The 18,921-nt window shown below is 44.7% G+C and overlaps 1 protein-coding gene and 1 long non-coding RNA gene across 2 annotated transcripts in view; both read right to left on the reverse strand.

Moving 5' to 3' along the window:
• LOC306841433 overlaps positions 1–18,921 on the reverse strand; it is a 172,786-nt gene that overhangs the window by 121,230 nt on the left and 32,635 nt on the right. The window lies entirely within an intron of this gene.
• Positions 508–18,921, reverse strand: part of ppp1r14bb (protein phosphatase 1, regulatory (inhibitor) subunit 14Bb) — a 190,008-nt gene continuing 171,594 nt past the window's right edge. The window contains exons 3-5 of the mRNA XM_079371330.1: positions 3,680–3,763; positions 3,552–3,584; positions 508–3,445 (exon numbers count right to left, since the gene is read on the reverse strand). Of these exons, the coding sequence (XP_079227456.1) occupies positions 3,377–3,445; positions 3,552–3,584; positions 3,680–3,763 (186 nt within the window). The 3' untranslated portion in view covers positions 508–3,376. The remainder of the gene's footprint in view (positions 3,446–3,551; positions 3,585–3,679; positions 3,764–18,921) is intronic.

The following is an 18,921-nucleotide window of genomic DNA, read 5'->3' on the forward strand; positions in this document are numbered from 1 at the left end:
CTCCTTTTAGAGTTTAACTCTCCAGCTCTCTGTTGCCTTGTTCATTTTACCATCTCTCGTTTTTATCCTCATTCTACTTACTTGTACTTTTTTTTTTAATTATCTGTAAAGCACTTTGTAAACAGTTTTTAAATGTGCTATATAAATAAAGTTATTATTAGACAATAGGCTATTTTATCGGAGACATTTTGGCATGTGAACGCAGGAAAATAACTGGTGCAATTAATATTAAGTCTCATAAAGATAAATAGAGCGAGTGTCTATCATTGACATTGACATTACACAAGTATCCTTATTCACCTCTTCACCTACTGAGAAAAGTTAAATAGCGTCCAGATGATTCGGATTTTTTTAAAGGACTCCTGCAAAAAAAGAATAAATATATTTTTGAAGTGAATAATTTGATGATGAAAGATAAAGATCATTTTCTATGGAGTGTTATATAAACATATTGATGAAGAGGAACCCCTGACTCGAATAAAAACTAAATCAAACAAACACTAAATGTCCATTTTGTATGTTTTTATTAAAGTTGCATAAAAGTGTAACAAAATTGGGCAAAAACAAGACCTGTTGTTGATATTGCTACATTTGTTTGTTGGTTTGATCAAATCCTTGTCCAAAAAAATCAACTACATTCCTCCAATCCGTATGGTTGAGCTCTTGTATTTAGCCTCAATGTTGATATTTCGTATATATATTTATTTTATTATTTTTTGCAATTTCCCCAACAGTAAAAAAAACAGACTTCTCAATAACAGTCTAAGAAGGTATCATCCAAACCTGGATTTAGAAATGAAAATCCACTCAAATGCAGCAATTGATTGAGCTTGCCAACAACCCCAACAATCAGATAGTCTCCAAAAAATGCAGACCCAGCTTGATTTGGAAACCACATCGAGAAGGCAAAAGCAATCGCACCAAAATGTATCTGAATGGATTTTTTTTTTTTGTTAAACTACATGTCTCCAGGGCCTGGCATCGAGAAGTGTCATGATCGCAATAAAAACAGACCAGTATTCAAATGGTAAATGTAAAGAACATTGTTTTATCTAAACAAAATCACTTTATCAAGGCCTACGTATTAAACACTCACCTCTAAAAAAAACAAACAAGAGAATCTCATTGTTTTCTTTTTAAAAAGGAAAAAAGAGGAGCGACAGAAGAGTGCCGCAGTTCTGCTCAGTAACACATTTTAGCAGTCTGTGTTACCTTTTTAAAAATGAATGTCTCACGTTTATTTGGTTTGTGTAACATAAATAATACCTAAGGCAACATCTGTTTTTCTTTTAAAAAAAGAAAAAGAAAAAGGAAACAAAATGTAGAAAGGAGAAGGTTTACATAAGGATAAAAATGGGAGGGGTGAGGAGGAGGAGGGGGGGTGTTGGGGGAATGACAGAGCAGCAAAGTGAAAAAGGGCCAATAAATGTGTACGTGTGTGCATGTGTGTGTTGATTTTCAAAATAAGAAATGAACGGTGGAGGTCTGCTTTCACCGCAGGTGTTACCTCTTGGCCAAAAGAATCACAGCAAATGTTGCTGCTTCTCTCATTGGCTGGTGGGCTCTGTCTCTGATCTGATTGGCTCAGGGTAAGAAACAGATGGCTTATTCTTGGTGATGATTGGCAGCTGTGGCGGGGAAACACACAAATGTTGTGACCGCTATGGACCTGTCTCTCTCGCTTTCTCATTGCTCTGTGTGTGTGTGTGTGTGTGTGTACATCTGTGTAAGAGGCAGCCTTCTGTGCTAATGTGTTTCCGGTTGATCCACAGGGTGTCCTGTGTTTGTGTGAATGAGACACAAGAGGGGAAAAAGAAGGGTGACTGAATCTAGACAGCTTCAATGTAAAAAAAAGAAAGAAAAAAAAAGTGAGAAAAAGACAGAGAAAAGGGGGATAATACAAAGAAAAAAAACAAGGCAGCTTTGTTAGGGTCCCCCTGTCGGACTGTCAATGTGTTTGACAAAAGAAAAACAGCACAAAAAAACAAAAAAAAATAGAAAAGGAACCAGTCCTATACTAAAAACCAAATTCTTCGTACAGAACAGCAGAATATACAGGCCAGAAAAAACAACCCTATCATAAATGTTGCTGTACATTATGTAGCAACACACGTACGTAGCATTTAGCAACACACAGACGTACATATTTTTAATATGTGCAGACTGGACAGAAGTGGCTTTTATAGCCTCTCGTATGACTGCACCACACATTTGAAGAAAGAAAAATAGTTCTCCCGCCCCACTGAAAGACTATTAATTCTATTCCAGTACACCCAACCTAAGAGAAACTACTTCTACTCTAGCCTCAAAGGAAGGTCTTTTATGTTCTAAAATTAGCAGGACTGTATGACAACCACAGCCAACCAGTGACTTTTTTAAGGTTCAACCACTAGATCAACTTCTCCTCTCGTTAGCCTCGAGCTATACCATACATTATCCGTGTGGTCGGAGGTTCGGATTTTCTTTCCATAATGACATAGTGCAGATTTTTAGAAAATACACACACAAGGAAAGACAGTCTTGTAAATGCACCACTGTAGCAAAAATGCCTCTGATTACGGGGGAGCGATTTGAAAAGACTGTACGGACCCCCAAAAAGTCACTAAAAAAAACTAGTCAAGTTAAATGTCCCTGTGCCCTTAAACTGATGAGAAAGGATCAAAAGAATCCGTGTTGTTCGCTGGATCATGTACGACTTACAAATAACAAAACGAGGAGCCTCATTGGTTGAGACAGTAGCAATGATTATGCCCTCCTTCAATCTGATTGGATGCGTCTCCTTCGTTCCTTTCTGAGGGGTTTCAGGATTTCTCTCTTGTTCCTCTTCCCTCTCCCCTTCCGCTTTGCTCTCAGTAATTACAGGGCTCATCTCATCTCCTCCTCCTCCTCAGGCAGACGGAGGGTGGGACGCAGCAGGGTGGGAGGGAGGAAGAAAAAAAAAAAAGCCGGACAAGGAAGAGGAGTAAGGCCAAACAAAGGGTGAAGGAGGCAGGAGTGAAACAGAGGAGGAAGGAGAGTGCCGGAATTGAGACCAGTAATTTGCTTGTGGTTGTTCTCGCCGGGTTATTATGCATTCTTCACTTTACTTTTTCTCAAAATCATAGCAATTTAAAAAAAAGGGCTTGGATCCAGGCAACAAGAGAAGAAAAAAAGGAAAGAGAACAGAGAGCAAGAAAGGGAGCTGACAACGACGAGTGGATCAAGACGTTTCGCAAGAAGATCTTGAATGTCAGAAAAGGCCGCCCCCCCCCCCCCCTTTAATTCAAAAGAAAAGGATGGAAAGTGCGGAAGGATAGGAAGACGAGAGGCCAGGGCTGAGGTGGAGGGGGAGGATGTTGGAAAAGGAGGGGAAGGAGAAGGAAGAGGCGGGAAGCCATCATTTCTTCTGAGGCGTGGAGAGCTTCTGCATCCCTCGGATCTTGTCGAGCAGCTCTGAGACGAAGTCCTACGGGGAGGCAGGAGGGACAAAACACACGGTGACGATTCAGAAACAAGAACGCCGCCCACAGAACACAGATTATGGGGGGTGAGACAAGAGAGAGAACTCTTACCTCAGTAGGTTTAAAACAGTCAACCAGAAGGTCCTGTAAAATATTTAATGACACAATGTTAATTCATTTCGAGTCGTTGCCACGGTGATTCTTTAAATGCTTCTGCTGGATTGACACGCGTCTCCTACCTTGACTCTGGCTGCCCGCTCAACATCACTGGGCATATCAAGCAGCTCATCCACATCTATCTCCAGCTCAGGGATGGCCTCCTCCTGGAAAACATGAAAGAAGAAGAAAGACGGGGCACATTAAGCAACATATCCGAACATTCTTTAAAGCTAAAATGTCCTTTTTAATTCATCTTTTTTTTTTTTTTTTTTAACGGCACATTGAAAGGAGCCTGTCTGTTCTTTGTCCCTGAGTGTTTATGTCACATGGTTGCCTGAAAAAAAAAAAAAAAAAAGGCTTTTCAGGCCTTCTGCATGACGTGATGCGGTGACTGGCGAGTGACCCAGAGTGAACACTAGAGGGCAGCGTCTTCACATCACATCACATGTGGCAGGGCAAAGACAGGGGAGACAAAGAAACAGGTAGCTGAGAGAGATTTCATGGGTTTCATACGGTAAGAAGAAAAAAGGTTCCTCAGTCCTTCTCGCACCCGGCAGCGGGGATTCAACTTTGACCTCTGGGTTCCCGATGTCCTAACGTTTCCTCCAAAAACAGGCTTCAGTACTCGTGCACAGACATCGGAGCGTTGGGTTTCTTTTTGTCAAAATGCCTGTGGAATTGCTCAAACATCAGTCGACATCATGTGTAGCACGAGTATTATGGAGCGCGAGCATCCAATTTAGACTTCGGGGGGGGGGGGGGGGGGTGTAAAAGTGGCTTGATAGTTTCTTGTCCTCTCAGTTTCTCCATCTGTCTCACTCAAGCACACTAGCTCAGTGTTTTTTTTTAAGTTTTTTTTTTTATGAAAGCCGGTCACCGCTGGCAACAACACACACACACACACACACACACACACACACACACACACACACACACACACACACACACACACACACACACACACACACACACACACACACACACACACACACACACACACACACACACACACACACACACACACACACACACACACACACACACACACACACACACACACACACACTCCTTTCCCCTCTTTCGCAGCTCAATTGCTCCCCTATATTCATGTCATTCTCCAGGAATCTCTCCCTCGCTCTCGTCCTCCCCCCCTCGGTTAGAGTTGCCCACACCAGCTGTCTCTGCACCTGCCCAACTGCCCTACACACACACACAGCGCCACACACACACACACACACACACACACACACACACACACACACACACACACACACACACACACACACACACACACACACACACACACACACACACACACACACACACACACACACACACACACACACACACACACACACACACACACACACACACACACACACACACACACACACACACACACACAGCATGCTCAGTGTGCACATTCATGTGTCACATTAACCAAATGCTCTCTTTTAAGGGAAACGTCCTCAACATCACAAACCTCCTGTCTGTTACACACACACCTCACACACACACACACACACACACACACGTGGATTAAAGAATTAAAATACGGGCATTAATATGTCTGAGCTGGATGAAGAGTGTGTATGTGTGCATGGCTGTGTTGGTGTGTGAGGTTGGAGTGTGTAGGATTTAATTCTGGGCAGGACAGCCTGTGTGTGTGAGATAGAGACTGGAGGTGACAGACAGACTTACTGTCAGCAGCTAGAGGAACAAAAAAAAGCACACACACACACACACACACACACACACACACACACGCACACACGCACACACACGCACACACACACACACACACACACACACAGAGTCCGACACAAAGACTGATCGGCACAACATGTGGGCTCCATGTGCTGCTGCTGCACTGAGCGGAAAAAAGCTCAGAAAGAAGAGAGACAAACGTAACTCTTCATGATATCTTCAGCTGATTGGTTGAAGTCATTCGAAGGGGGGTTGTCTGACTTTTTAAAATCTGACATGCGAACGTCTTCTTTCACTTTAAAAGGAATATTCAGTTTGTTATCTTTCAGCAGCTCGTCTTAGCTTCTCCGCATGTTCATGTTCCTCACTCCTCTATCGAATACAGCTTACTTCAAACTTCAAATCTACAGGGGGGGGGGGGGGGGGGGAGACGCCTGCAGGAAGGAAGGTAAGAGGTTAAAGAGCACGTTGGAAAAAAAAGGAGCAGCTGAGGGGAGCAGCCTGAGAGGGGTAGAGAGAGAGAGAGAGAGAGCAAGAGATAGAGAGAGAGAGCGAGCAGGGAGGGAGGGATGTTGAAAAAGGCCGGAAGACAGGCTTCAGAGAAGAGACACAAAGGAGGCGGGGAATCACGAGGGAGGATTTCCAAAAAACACTCCAGCAGTCTGACTTACTGAACTAGTCTGAGTCTGGAGGGGCTTTTTTACTGCTGGCTGCAGATCTCCTCTGAAAGGTGGATCCAAGATATTGGCACAAGCTGCAGGTTTGTAAACAAAGCGCGGCGCTGTGGAACAATAGCTCGGGGTCTGCAGGTACAGACGGGCTGAGCTGCTCAATCCTGGACCAAGAACTCTCTGAGCACATCCAAAAATGTACAGTCAATGTGAACTCTACAGTGAAGCACGTTTGATGGATGAATACGACACACCTACAGAAGTGAACTGTGGGAATGATTCTTAACATATTTATTGGTGAGGTGTTCACTGTCCAGAGGATCAGGTCAAAACCTGCCAACAGTAAGCACCTTCCAGAGAACTTTAACGGACAGTTCCTCTTGTGTTGACTCAGGCGGCCTCACCAGCTCCTGGGAAGTCCACTCCCTCGGTGTTAACATTCAAGGCTTCAAAAAGCCTCTTCTAAAACCGACAGGTGACGATGGTGAGACTGCGTAGGCGTCCATGTATGATACAGTCGGGTCCAAAAAAAAAAAAGGATAATGGACCAACTCTACTCGTTTTCCTCCTTTTTAACGATACAGCAAACAGGAAGTGTTTCAGCTAAATGTCTGACGCTCTCCAGACCTCCGGTGTTCCCATTGGTTGTTTTAAACGCAGCAGTGGGGTGAAGGGAAAGCTGCATGCTGAACTCTCCGGTTTACAACCAGCAACCACTAACAAATCCAACTCCTGCTGTAAACAGGAAAATAAACCCATTTACCCTGAATGGTCCCCACATACAATGAGGACGCTGCAAATGTGATGAGAGGGAGAGAGAGAGAGGGGGAGAGAGAGAGAGAGAGAGAGAGAGAGAGAGAGAGAGAGAGAGAGAGAGACAGAGACAGACACACTGTCTGTCTGTCTGTCTGGAGGCGTCCTGCAAATCGGACGTGAATCCAACGTGACAGTATGAGAGCAAAGTTGTGCGAACACGCGCGCGTGTGTGTAGAGGTTGCACTACTTTATTCTCACAGCAGGCTGTGGAGCAACTGCAGGCTTGGACAGATCAGATGCCAGATACATCTCCCTCATTGGAATAATATAAGACACACACACACACACACACACAAGTAGGTCAGAGCCTCTCTATTGCAACAAAAAAGCTAACGTGGCTACTGTAAACACCCCTGTAGAGGAAAGTCATGCAGTCAGGGTTACTCCAACAAAAAAAAAAAAAAAAAAAAAGAAGAAGCTTTTTCCATTTCACACTGACTTGATTTCACGCCACTCTAACTGACCTCAAATGTGATTTGACCTCTCAGAGCTGTGACGGTGATTCACTTGTGGCTACTTACACACACACACACACACACACACACACACACACAACACACCACTGTTCCAGGATACACACAATCTGAGAAGTCCCCGGTAGTCTCCAGACAAATGAAGAGCAGAAGAATAAACAGACGCACGGTTGATGAAAGGATCAGCAGTCGATGTAAGAAGCTACTTTAATGTTGTATAAGTCGATGCCTTTAACACCCAGGGGTGCTGCGTGTGGAAGTAGGTCAGAGAGGCCACCTACATGGGTTACACAGCATGTCCACTTGTGATGACACATAACAGATCTGACTCCTGTGTGTGTGTACAAACTTAGGTGAAGAATAACAGGGAGCTTTACCAACAGGCGGACGCCGGCTGATAAAAACAACACTTTTGCTTTCTACCTGCTTCAAAAACAAAACCAGGATAAAATTAGTCACACTTCCGGATGGCCCATCGCCTGTTTTCCTCCAAAGACAAAAACAACGTTTTGGCTTGGTTGAGCGTGGAGAGGAAGAAAGGCAAGCTGGACACACAAGGGAAGAGATGGCTCTAACAGACATGATGATGGAGGAAGTATAGGAAAAGGAAGAAGAAGGAAAAGTCGGCCTGGTGACCACAACAATGACTCCATTCACTCCGGCTTCCGTGTCTGCGTGCTTGTTTTGACTGAATATAAGTCCACTCTCTGTCTTTTATGTTCCGTGCTCATGTGATATCTGCATGTTACGTGGAGCGCCGCCTCACTGCCTTTCCTTTTCTCTTCTCTCTGTATCCAGGTCAGCTGCGGCAGGACAAGAGTTCCTGCCGTCTTTTAAAGAGCGTTTGCGCGCGTTTCACAGAGTGGCGGGGCGAGTGTGTGTTCACGTGTGGTCTCCATTCAAACCGTTACCTGCGGCCGGTTGACTCGGCAGAGTCACACAGGTTCCAAAACATGTCAAAAAAAAGAAAGAAAAGATGATTGTGACGACTTCCAGGCTCACAGAAGCGCTCGGTCCAAACATAGTTGAAGTTTGTTTAAGATTCTGACCAAATATCAAGAAGTCTCCAAACCGCTGGTGCCCAATATCCAAACATGTTCTGTTTAACAAAACAGCGGCAGAAAATTTCAGCCAAAAAACTTGTGCAACTCCAGATTGTGCCGCACCTACCCGACGTGCCTCCGCAGACATTCCCACAGACGTGTTTGACTCGAGTTCACAGGTAACTGCACCTCCACCGTGAGTCAGAGCGCTGTGTGCGTGAACACGCCTGATTGTCAAACCAACAGAAACAGATTCAGCAGTGTGAAGCGAAATCCCGCCAGCAGCCGAAAAACTGTTGTTTCAACGAAGAAAAAAATTAAATAAAATGACGAGATCGTTTTGTCACCATTTGACCCCTGTGTGGCTGATTTGCTCATTCGGTTTAAAGTCATCTGATTAACACATACACACACAGTGAGTGCGACACAGGAATGGAAGTACAGTGAAATAACACGGGGCCTTGCTTCCTGCCATGTTCTCCCCCTGCGTCTCTCTTAATCTTCGATGCCCTTCCTCTCTGGCTGGCGTTGCCTCTATCGGCTGCTCTCCTATCAATCACTCTCGGCGTGTTTCTGTAACACATCGCTTCATAGCGTGAGGGCCGGCTCGCTGAGGGCATGATGCCACTTGTGAAAGAGTGCGAGAGACAGGGGAGTCACGGAGAGGTTATCAGGATTAGGGATGCATTGTGTCAGTCGTTGCCTGCTGCTTTCCATCCCCCCCCCCCCACAGCTGTCTCACATGATTGCTCCTACAATCACAGAGAGCTCTCTTTACACCTCTCTTTCTTGCTTCCATTAGATCGCTCTCTTCTTTAAACTTGGGCCTTATTCCCGTATGCACTGAAAGGGTTACAGCACCAGAGCGCCCAGCTACTTCCTGTCTGTCCACGTGACTTTGGGAGATAGCAGAGGGGGGGAGGGGAGGCGGAATGATATCTGTGGGAAGTGGCTGGCTGAGTGTGTGAGAAAATATGTGTGTTAGAGTTAACAGAAACACTTTATACAGTCGAGCTGACAAGGACAGTAATTGTGTGCATGTGTGCGTGTCAGTGTGTTATTGTTAGTGATTGGCTGTTGTAATGAATATGAGGCCTCACACGCACAAAACCACAAAGACCAACAATCAATAGATGTACTAAATCCAGTCTGTTATGTGCATAATGCATCGTGTATGTGTTTTTTGTCATGCACTTCCTTTGTGTGCGTGTGTGTGTGTGTGTGTGTGTGTGTGTGTGCTTCCTTCCAGAACCCATCCTCTCGTTTCATTGTTTTATCAGACACATTTTCTTTTACTGTGGTGAAAGTTACATTTCAACTTTACATTTCTTCCTTTTGGTCCGATCAAGGAACATGTGCTAAACTTCCTGTAGCATCTCTGCCTCTTTGTTAGAACTCGTACTGTACACTATGCTCCTTTATGTTTCTGTTCTATTAAAAGCAAGTCTTAAAACAAACCCCCCCCCCCCCCCCCCCCCCCCCTCCTCTTTGAGCACTTCCTACCAGAGCCTCCCTGTCAGCCTTCCTGCTATCTCGCTCCAGATGAAAGAAGGCAAACGTCTCTGTCCCAGAGCTGTGTGGCTTTGTTTCAGGGTTACTGCAGGAGAAGGAAAGCCGACGCAAACCGGGCACAGAACAAAACTTCGTATGCAGCCAGGACACAGTCATCCCTACGACGAGGGCGCACACATCAGTTCTTACGCTGTCGTTAGAGGACAATCAGGCGTAGCACAAGTAGGGCTGGTATCCTTGGTCCGGCTGCACACACACACACACACACACACACACACACACACACAAAACCCCATGTTGATCAAAAATCTATTTGGAAAGTTAAAATGAATGTCACCCAACCTTGACCCCCCTCCCCCCTCCAAAAAAATACAAATCTGCCCACAGTCAGAGCAGCCCTCAGCACAGTTGAATGATTCACACATCGTCTTGTTTGGTCTGACTGAACGGCTCAGTGGGTTTTTTTCGGTGCGTCGACTGGACGTGTCCGTGCTTGCGGCCTGACCTCGAGGGAGAAACACTCTGCTGGGGAGACTTGTACTGGCAAACCGCGCGGCGCTGCGGGGGGGGGGGAGTCGGAGCTCAGCTGCTGGATCACAAACTTCTACACTTTTAATGCTTTCAATTCTCATGCAGCAGTAAGAATGTGCATTGAAATACTCTACCCACCTCTCTCTCTCTCTCTCTCTCTCTCTCTTCATGAATATCCATCTCTCTTCTCTGCCCACTCTATTTAATAAATCCTTCATGCATCCATGTGAAAGATATAAAGCAGACAGGATCTCAAGAGCCCGCTCCACTCACCCTCCATGTCTTCTTCTTGAGTCTGTCGTTCTCACAGCCGGGAGTGAAGACACACACACACACACACACACACACACACACACACACACAGGGTGATAGTAGTGTGTGTGTGCACGTGAGTATGCATCTTGGTAACATTGGGAGGTGTAGCCTGGGGGCGTTTTGAACAAATTGATTTTTCCTTCTATTCCATCAATGACTCATTACCATGAGAGCAAACCATCAAAAGTAAAAAAAACCCCAAAAACAACCCTGGGAGAAACACGAGCAGAAAGAGTAAGAAAGACAGATCACACACACACACACACACACACACGCACACACGTCTACATTACAAGCCAGAAGATCCAGATCCACTAAGTGGTCTGAGAGATGAGAGATTCCACGTAGATTAAAGTAAGAATGCCTACAAACGAGGATTACAGCATTATGGCAGTGTTGGCGAGTCGCTCCTGCAACCGCCGAAGACTCCCAACCGTCCGCCGAGTCGCCATCTCTCCTGGACCAGCTCGACCTCTGGGACAACCAAGTCCTCCACTTCTCCATTCGTTCTGACTCGACACGCATTCCACTCATCCGGCGGTCACCGAGATGTCATTAGAGCGGAGTTTTAAAAAAAAGGATCGGACAAAACTATTAGTCCTTCATGCAGCTCAATCACGCTCACTAAATGTGACTTCTTAACAATGGCTGAACTGGTTCATCTGATTTACAAGGACCGTTTATATGGTGCCAAAAACGTAGATAACAGCAGATCAATCAACTAGAGCCTCTGGTCTACCAGCGGAGTTAGATTGTTTGTGTGAAGCCTGTTCCAGCCGTACAGAGTGAACGGGACGCTCTTTTGTTCCAACATCCTGAAAAAGACAAACGCTCAAGCATCCATCCAATCTCCAGACGAGTGAAGGTCCTTTCTTTTTGTTTAGTCTGACTCAGACGTGTCACTTGCGGTGCGCAGTGTGAGGAGTCACTGGTCATGTGGAGGGCTGCATTGGCAGAAAGCTGAAGCATTGACACGGTTTTAAATACACTGATGGTTTGTAGTCCAAACAGAGGCTTTAGTAACCTTAATCCGATGTTGTTAATACACTCACTCTTTATAGAAACAGCCCTCCTTTAAAGGTGACCGAAGAGCTCATTCTCCATATTGTATCAGTATCCTGGATGAAGTGGAAGTTTATTTGTGATGGTGTTTTCACTTGGAGGTGAATCTGTGTTTTTAAATGCCTCACAGTGGTTTCAGGAGGCGCTCATCCTTCCCTACAAAAGACACTCATTTATTTCTTAAGCTGCCGGGCAAGTCTTTGATTCTCCTCCGATGTTTGTTTAGAACGCAGGATAAAAGCGCTCGGAAGGGTTTCATGGCTACTGTAAGTGGATTAAAGTCATAATCCACTCAAAATCTTTCTGAACATTGAAAACAATCCCCTGGAGGCCTGCGCAGAGGCCGGGAGGGAAGTTTGTGGACATGATCAGATTAAAGGAAGAGAACAAAAAAAAAAAAAAAGCAGGAGGGGAACTACTGAACGAGCAGGCCAACGTGTTCATCACTCAAACATATTCCAACATTGTGACAGTTCATGATGAATCACTGACTTCATGAATCCTGTCACCCGGCCCTTTGCCCATATATGGGCTCCTTCCTGCTCAGTGACTACATGTAAATTGCAAAAGTAAACATCCAGGTAAAGATCACACTAAACAACCCATGATGCATTTCTGCATTTCTATTGATTAACAATTGGATTAGACTTCTAATAAATATCACAGATGACTATTTGTCTGTCTGCGTACAAGCTGTCTGTCCATCTGTCCAAACACATTTCATCCATTTATTTCTTCCCCAAACCGGCAACAGCACAAGCTCCTTGGCACATGACTTCCTCCACGCTCTGACAAAAGCTTAAGTCAGCTGTGACAGCGATGACATCATGGAGGGATACGCGAAGCCAACGTGGCGACGCCAGTCTGACCTCTCTATCCGTGGCTCGTCGTGGCTGCTTCGAGACTGACGACAGGTCACGGCCGAGGCTAACTGCAGGCTAACGCCGCAGCTCCGAACAGCCTGTTCCTGTAAATCCATCAGGATGCACGTCTAGGACTATTTCTTAAACTTAAACCTCACCCACAGACAGGAAGTACAGCCATGTACAGACACATGCTTCCCTGCTGTTAAACACAGTGCACCACCCGGGACTAAAATAGCCTCCTGAGTGGCTCTGCGTTACCTCACTCCATCAGGCAGTTAGCATTAGCTGCAAATAGACGTCATGATGGAAACGAAAAGGACTACTACTATGCATGCTGCTGCTGCTGTTTAAATCTGTTTTCAGCATGGAGGCAAATAAAACCACATCGCCCAAGCCTCACAGCAATGCTCATTTAAAACACCCCTGAGTCACATTATAGAAATAACACGGCGGTCCAAAGCACACCACGGTTAGCCTTCGACTCAAGGCTGCTATACAGGAAAAAAAAAACCTGCATATGTTCAGTTTTAAAACGCAATTATTAAACAGTACAGTGAACAGCGAACAGGTCCAGGAGGAGAGCTCGTCTGAAACAAGAAGAAGAGGGAAGCTTCACACATCACAGACACCATCTTTATGGAAGCATGGGATAGTAAGCGTTTCCTCCATGCCGGTATACACAACTGTTTAGCACGCAATCAAGATGACACAACTGTGTAAGCTGTCGGATGACATGAAACAACGCCACATGTTCACCTGTTGACTTGAGATTATTGAGGTCAAATGGTTTTGTTTAAACCCTTTAAACCTGACTGACAGCCTAACTGTGTGTTACAGTTAGAGGCTGTAACGACAGGCTCATCAGGTTTAGCTGCTGCTGGAAGCTAATGCTAAGGTGTTGAGGCAGTCAGTCACTGTCTGACATATGACCGAGCACATGTGACAAGAACCAATGAAAAACAGGAGAAAAGGCAAAAATTAAATCAGTGTTCTCAAAGCTGTGGATCCATGAACACATGCAAAGATCCTCATAAGTTGATCACAGGAGCTTGGAGGATACTTTTTGATGCTTTGATGCTTGACTCGGGATGTTCCTGGGAGGGGAGTGTCTGTGTTTCCTCCAGCCAATGAGAGCACACAGGTGAGTTTGGGAGTGGCTCAATTTCAAACGGCGAACACTGCAGCCGCGGTTGAAGAGCGAGAAGGCACAATCACAGTGAGGCGAAAGACCACGTGGAAAACGCCTGGTGAACCTTGGGCTGGCTTTCAAACGGGGGTTGCAGAGATGACTTGGCCTGCTTTCTGTTGGATTAACACGAGCCTCTCTAACTACATGAACCACTGTTTTATAACAACAAATGCATCGTTCTCGGGTGGCTTGCCGTGTAGGTAAACGTACACGCTAACCCTGAAGTGGACGTGCGCTTCTGTGCAGGAGGAGGCGTCTAATTTGAATGTTGTGTTTCCAACATACTGACTCTACCTTTAAGCAATAACTGGATCAATCAGAATATTTACAACATGTGATTGGGTGCTTTATAACTGCAGGCTTATATGTTTCTCCACTGTTTAGGTTTCTTACACATTTCCTGTTAAAACATGTGTAAACATTTGCCTGAATGACTCACACCCCTAATTCTGTCTCTCATCCCCGTGTTTTTTTTTTTTTTTTAATCCATGGCGTGTTCTCGTGCTCGGTGTGTTCTTCACTTCCTGCCATTCTTAGTCACACACTTAGCAAACACGAGCTGAGTCTCCCTCACTCAAACTATTACTCACCCTGATCTCTAACTTGGTTGATTTATTCACGATGTAAAAAAAAAAAAACTCACATGGTCAGTCAGTAGGTCAGGCTACAGCAACACACTCAGACACACACTGTGTTCAACATGGAGAGCCACATGCAACCTATTAACAGGATGTGTGTGCGTGTGTGTGTGTGTGTGTGTGTGTGTGTGCGTGTGTGCACGTTAACGTGGTGGGGGGTGTTTACAAAGACACACTGGAGTCTTTCACTCCAGCTGAGTAACAACCACTCTTTGTAGTCACCCTCTTACACACAGCCAGTCAAACAGGGTAATACTGATTGGTATTCAGACCTATAAGTTGAAGGTTCAAGCAAATGTTGCAAGCCCATGTGTTTTTGTGTGTGTATGTGTGTGTGTGTGTGTGTGTGTGTGTGTATGTGTGTCCTCTTAAAATGTGAAGCCAGTAAAAAAAAGGCCAACTTAATCCATGAGCAGCAGAGCTATGGAATTACAGCTGTTCCAACAGCCAGGCTCCCCCCCCCCCCCCCACACTTTCCTCTGAGTGACTGACACTCACAGCCATACAACACCATGATGCATGTTATTTTGTTTTGTTTTTAAATCAGTAGGAAATATAACTTCTGCGTGATCGTCTTTCTGTCGAGAAGAAAACAAAGCAGAGTGAAACGCGAGGAAGCAATAATGCATTTTCACGTGTGGGAGAAAATCATTGGTGTCTTTAAACGCGACGTCAGAAGTCACCGGATTGTTTTCAGGCTTCACTTTTGAAAACAAGACTTCAGTCACTGCCATTATATAACTTGCTATATCTACCCCTTGAGTGTGTAAAGCAAGTAATAGCAGAGGACACGTGTTACAAAAACACTTTCTCCCACTCTGACATCCCTGCCCACTCCTACTGCTTTTTCCTTCTGCTCCTTCCATCCCCTCCAGGTTTGTTCCCCTCTCCTTCCGTTTATTGCATTCTTGCTCACCAACCCTGTCTCTGTTCTACACCTAAACCCATCTATGTTCCGTGTGTGTGTGTGTGTGTGTGTGTGTGTGTGTGTGTGTGTGTGTGTGTGTGTGTGTGTGTGTGTGTGGCCACGTAGGACCCTGGAGTTCAGGGATTGGTCCGCCCACTCGCTTCACGCTGTAACGAGTAAGCTCCAGAGCGCTGAGAGAAAAAGTCTGACAAAATTAACATTTAACAGCACAGTTACCATGGCGATGGTAATTTCAAGGTCATAATGAAATTTGATCTTTTGTACTAGATGTGGAGTTGTAGACTTGGCGAGTGTAACCCCCGGTTTAATTTTCCACGGCGATGCTGAAGTGTGTACAGCGTACGGCGGGATTTCGTTCATTGTTACCCCCGACAACAAACGAGAATCTGTGCGAAGGTTGGGGATTGTTTTTTTAGACAGTCCTGATGAAGCTCTTTAAATGACACCCATCATCATAATCCAAATGTGTTTGAATACATGCGTTTATAAACTGAATGTACGTTTCAACTTTACAAACATGTTTCCTTGAAAAAGGTTTAGATACGTTTTCTTAATTTAACATGCATCCAATCAAAAGCTGTTTTGATTGGACGAATGTTAAATTAAGTAAACGTATCACAATTTTGCACAAACCTGATTTCTAACCACTCTATTACTCGTACTCACTTTTTCAACTATCACTTTGCTCCATTTCTATTGGTTAAAACATTTCTCTATATCTCTATTACATTTCTGCTGCGGTCGCCAAATCAGTCCAATAAGAAAAGACGGGGATGCTGTTGTGACGTGGCGTGGGGGGATCACGGGAGTCGTCTTCAATGTGAACGACCATGAATCTATATGAACACACTGAACCGCGTTCATTTACTGTGACTCGTTCCAAAGAAGCCCAAAGTAGCTTAGCACGACGCTAAAGTCCGAGGTCTTCCCTCCTCACTCTCTCTGATCTGAAGATGAACAACAAAAATGAAACGAGAAACATGAATACAGAGGACTTTACCGTTTCAAACTCTGTTCAATCATTTCATAATCAAACTAAATAATGCGAGCGAGATCTTACGTGTAGCTACATATCCAATATTTTTAGCTGTTTTTCATATTTCCATCCTCTCGCTCACCTGCTTTTCATTCGTCTCCCAGGCGTTGCATCTGCACGTTGACTCAACTGATATATGAACTGAATGGATCTATTCTTTAGGCCTAATCTTCAGTGTGAATGGATTCCCTTAACAGCTGCACTCTTCCCCTATAGTTATGAATTACCGCTATATCGGGCACCTTAACAAAACCAGGGATTGTTTCTTCAACAATGCAAATGCCACATTAACATCCACTCCAGGCACCTGCTGTTATATTCACTGAACCGCTCCCATTATAACCTTTCATAGAGAGACAAGGAAAACGGAGGCTGTCAGGAAGTGTGAGAGTTTCATTTAGCTTTCTTTTACTAAATGGACCCCATCCTTTGATTCGTCATTGCATGGTTAACCAACATAAACATTTAAGAAGCCTCGTTGCCATGGAATCATTACCCACAGCAGCTCTGACTGGTAGGCTGACTAAGTGGCTGGTTGAATATCTGACAAGCTGGCTGGCGAAAAAGACTGGCTGACTGCTTGTAGCATGTTTAAAGGGATTATATGAATGGGGAAAAGAGCTCATTATCAAGTCCCTGTTGAACGAGCTCCATGTGGTTTTATTAATAGTCAATAAATGCATCCAAGAAAGAATTAAGAGGACAGCAAATACTGACGGGTGACTGGTGAAAATAAGGGTGTTAAATGATTCACAAGACAGGAACAGGATGCAGTGAAGGAGAGATAAAGGTGTGAAAATCCAAGGCCCATGTGCCCTGTCTTTTGTTAGTGAACAGGGTTCTCCCAATAGTCGCTCTGCTCTCCGACCGGCTGAAGCTGCCTCTCCGGTTACACTGTTTAGCAGCACGTGCTCCACATTTCCCCGTCTAAATGAGTCCAATGTGTCTCAGTGAACCGACTGTAAATTAATCTCTTTGTTGTCTAGGGAGAGACGCGATCGGAACAATGAAAAAAAAGGGGGAACCACTGTGGATGCCAGCAAAAAAAAGATAGACATCGTCACCGCAGACGAAGGACGGAGTTTGGAACCAAAACGGCACAAATAACCAACATACTCATTTAAATGGGCACAGGCTGATTTAACTATGTTCTGCCTCGTAATATCTCAGCAGAAAGCAGGTCTCTCATTGACTTTGCTGAACCTTTTCCGCAGCTCTTTAGACTACACGTGGCCCTGTTTGCTCAGTCGGAAAACAGACCAGCAATCAAGCATCAGTGCATTAAAGCACGCGTGACTGACAGACTGAGTGGATTAGGGAATGAAAGATGGATGCAGGATGGGTCAATGAATGACTAGATCTACTCTGGGAAATATTTATTAAAGAAAATGAGCACCGTCTGCTATAGCTCACGGTGTCCCGCACAATACGATTATTCACAGCGTAAACAGATTTATTCTTTAACCATGACCTTTGGTGATTTGGTGAATTATGAGAGGTCAAACTAGAAAAGATTTCCTCCTGAACTCTTCTCATTCATACTTTTTTTTGGGCTCTCTGTGGCTTTAATGCATCGCATTTCAATCAATTATTGGCAGACAATCAAAGCGCATAGATTTTAAAATCCCCTCTCGGCCATTTAATCACTTCTGCTGGCATGCGAGTCCCTGTAGTATCCCTGCTACTTTATTATTATGCATTCCTAACACCGGATACAAACACACATTGGAGACAGAGAACGATCTGCTCTTGAAAAGGCTTCTTATATAAACCCTCATTTTTTAATGAGGCTTGAGATAATGTCCAAACATTGTCAGATTGGATTTGCGACTTCGAGGCGTTGATGTTAAGAAAACCAAACTTTCTTCAGAGTATGTTAAGAAACATCGAGTTTGAAGTTCAAACTTCTGAAAAAACAGGGATTGGGGAATTGCAAGGCATGTCTCAGGAAATAAAAGCTCGCAGCCAAAACCCAGTATTTTTTTACTCTGCACTAACTGAGTCAAAGTCAAACTTGTTATCCTCTGTAGACTAGCCCAACCATGTGTGTGAAAGTGTTACACTGCTTCCAGCCTCTTGCACTCCTGACTTTTCCCTCGGTTAACCTACCAAGGATTTCTCCAAACCTGTTAAGTCGTTGTATTCCTCACGCTAGGAATAGAATGTGGGCCAACGCCAGCTCAGCTCAGTCGACATGAGCTTACCAACGACTGACGCCAGGAGCTACACCACAGCTGCCACCAGGAAAATGTCACGACTGCACGGATCTCATTGTGTCACCATGACCAACGGTTTAATTTGTGACAGTCAAGAGAGACTGCGAAGCTCGCTCTAAGCAACTGATGATTACGTACAGTCATTACTACAGCCAATGGGTCCATTATGAGAGCCCCAGTGACAAGAAGATGTGTTGAGGACCCTCCATGTAGACCAATCAGTACCACCTAATGTGTCCTCTGTTTGCCAGCAGCAGCCCTGGCTGATGAAAGTACCCCTCCCCCCCAACATTTGGCTGTACTTAAAAGTTTGCAATTA

This window comes from Symphodus melops, assembly GCF_947650265.1.
Source record: "Symphodus melops genome assembly, chromosome: 20".
In the NCBI taxonomy this organism is placed as follows: Eukaryota; Metazoa; Chordata; class Actinopteri; order Labriformes; family Labridae; genus Symphodus; species Symphodus melops.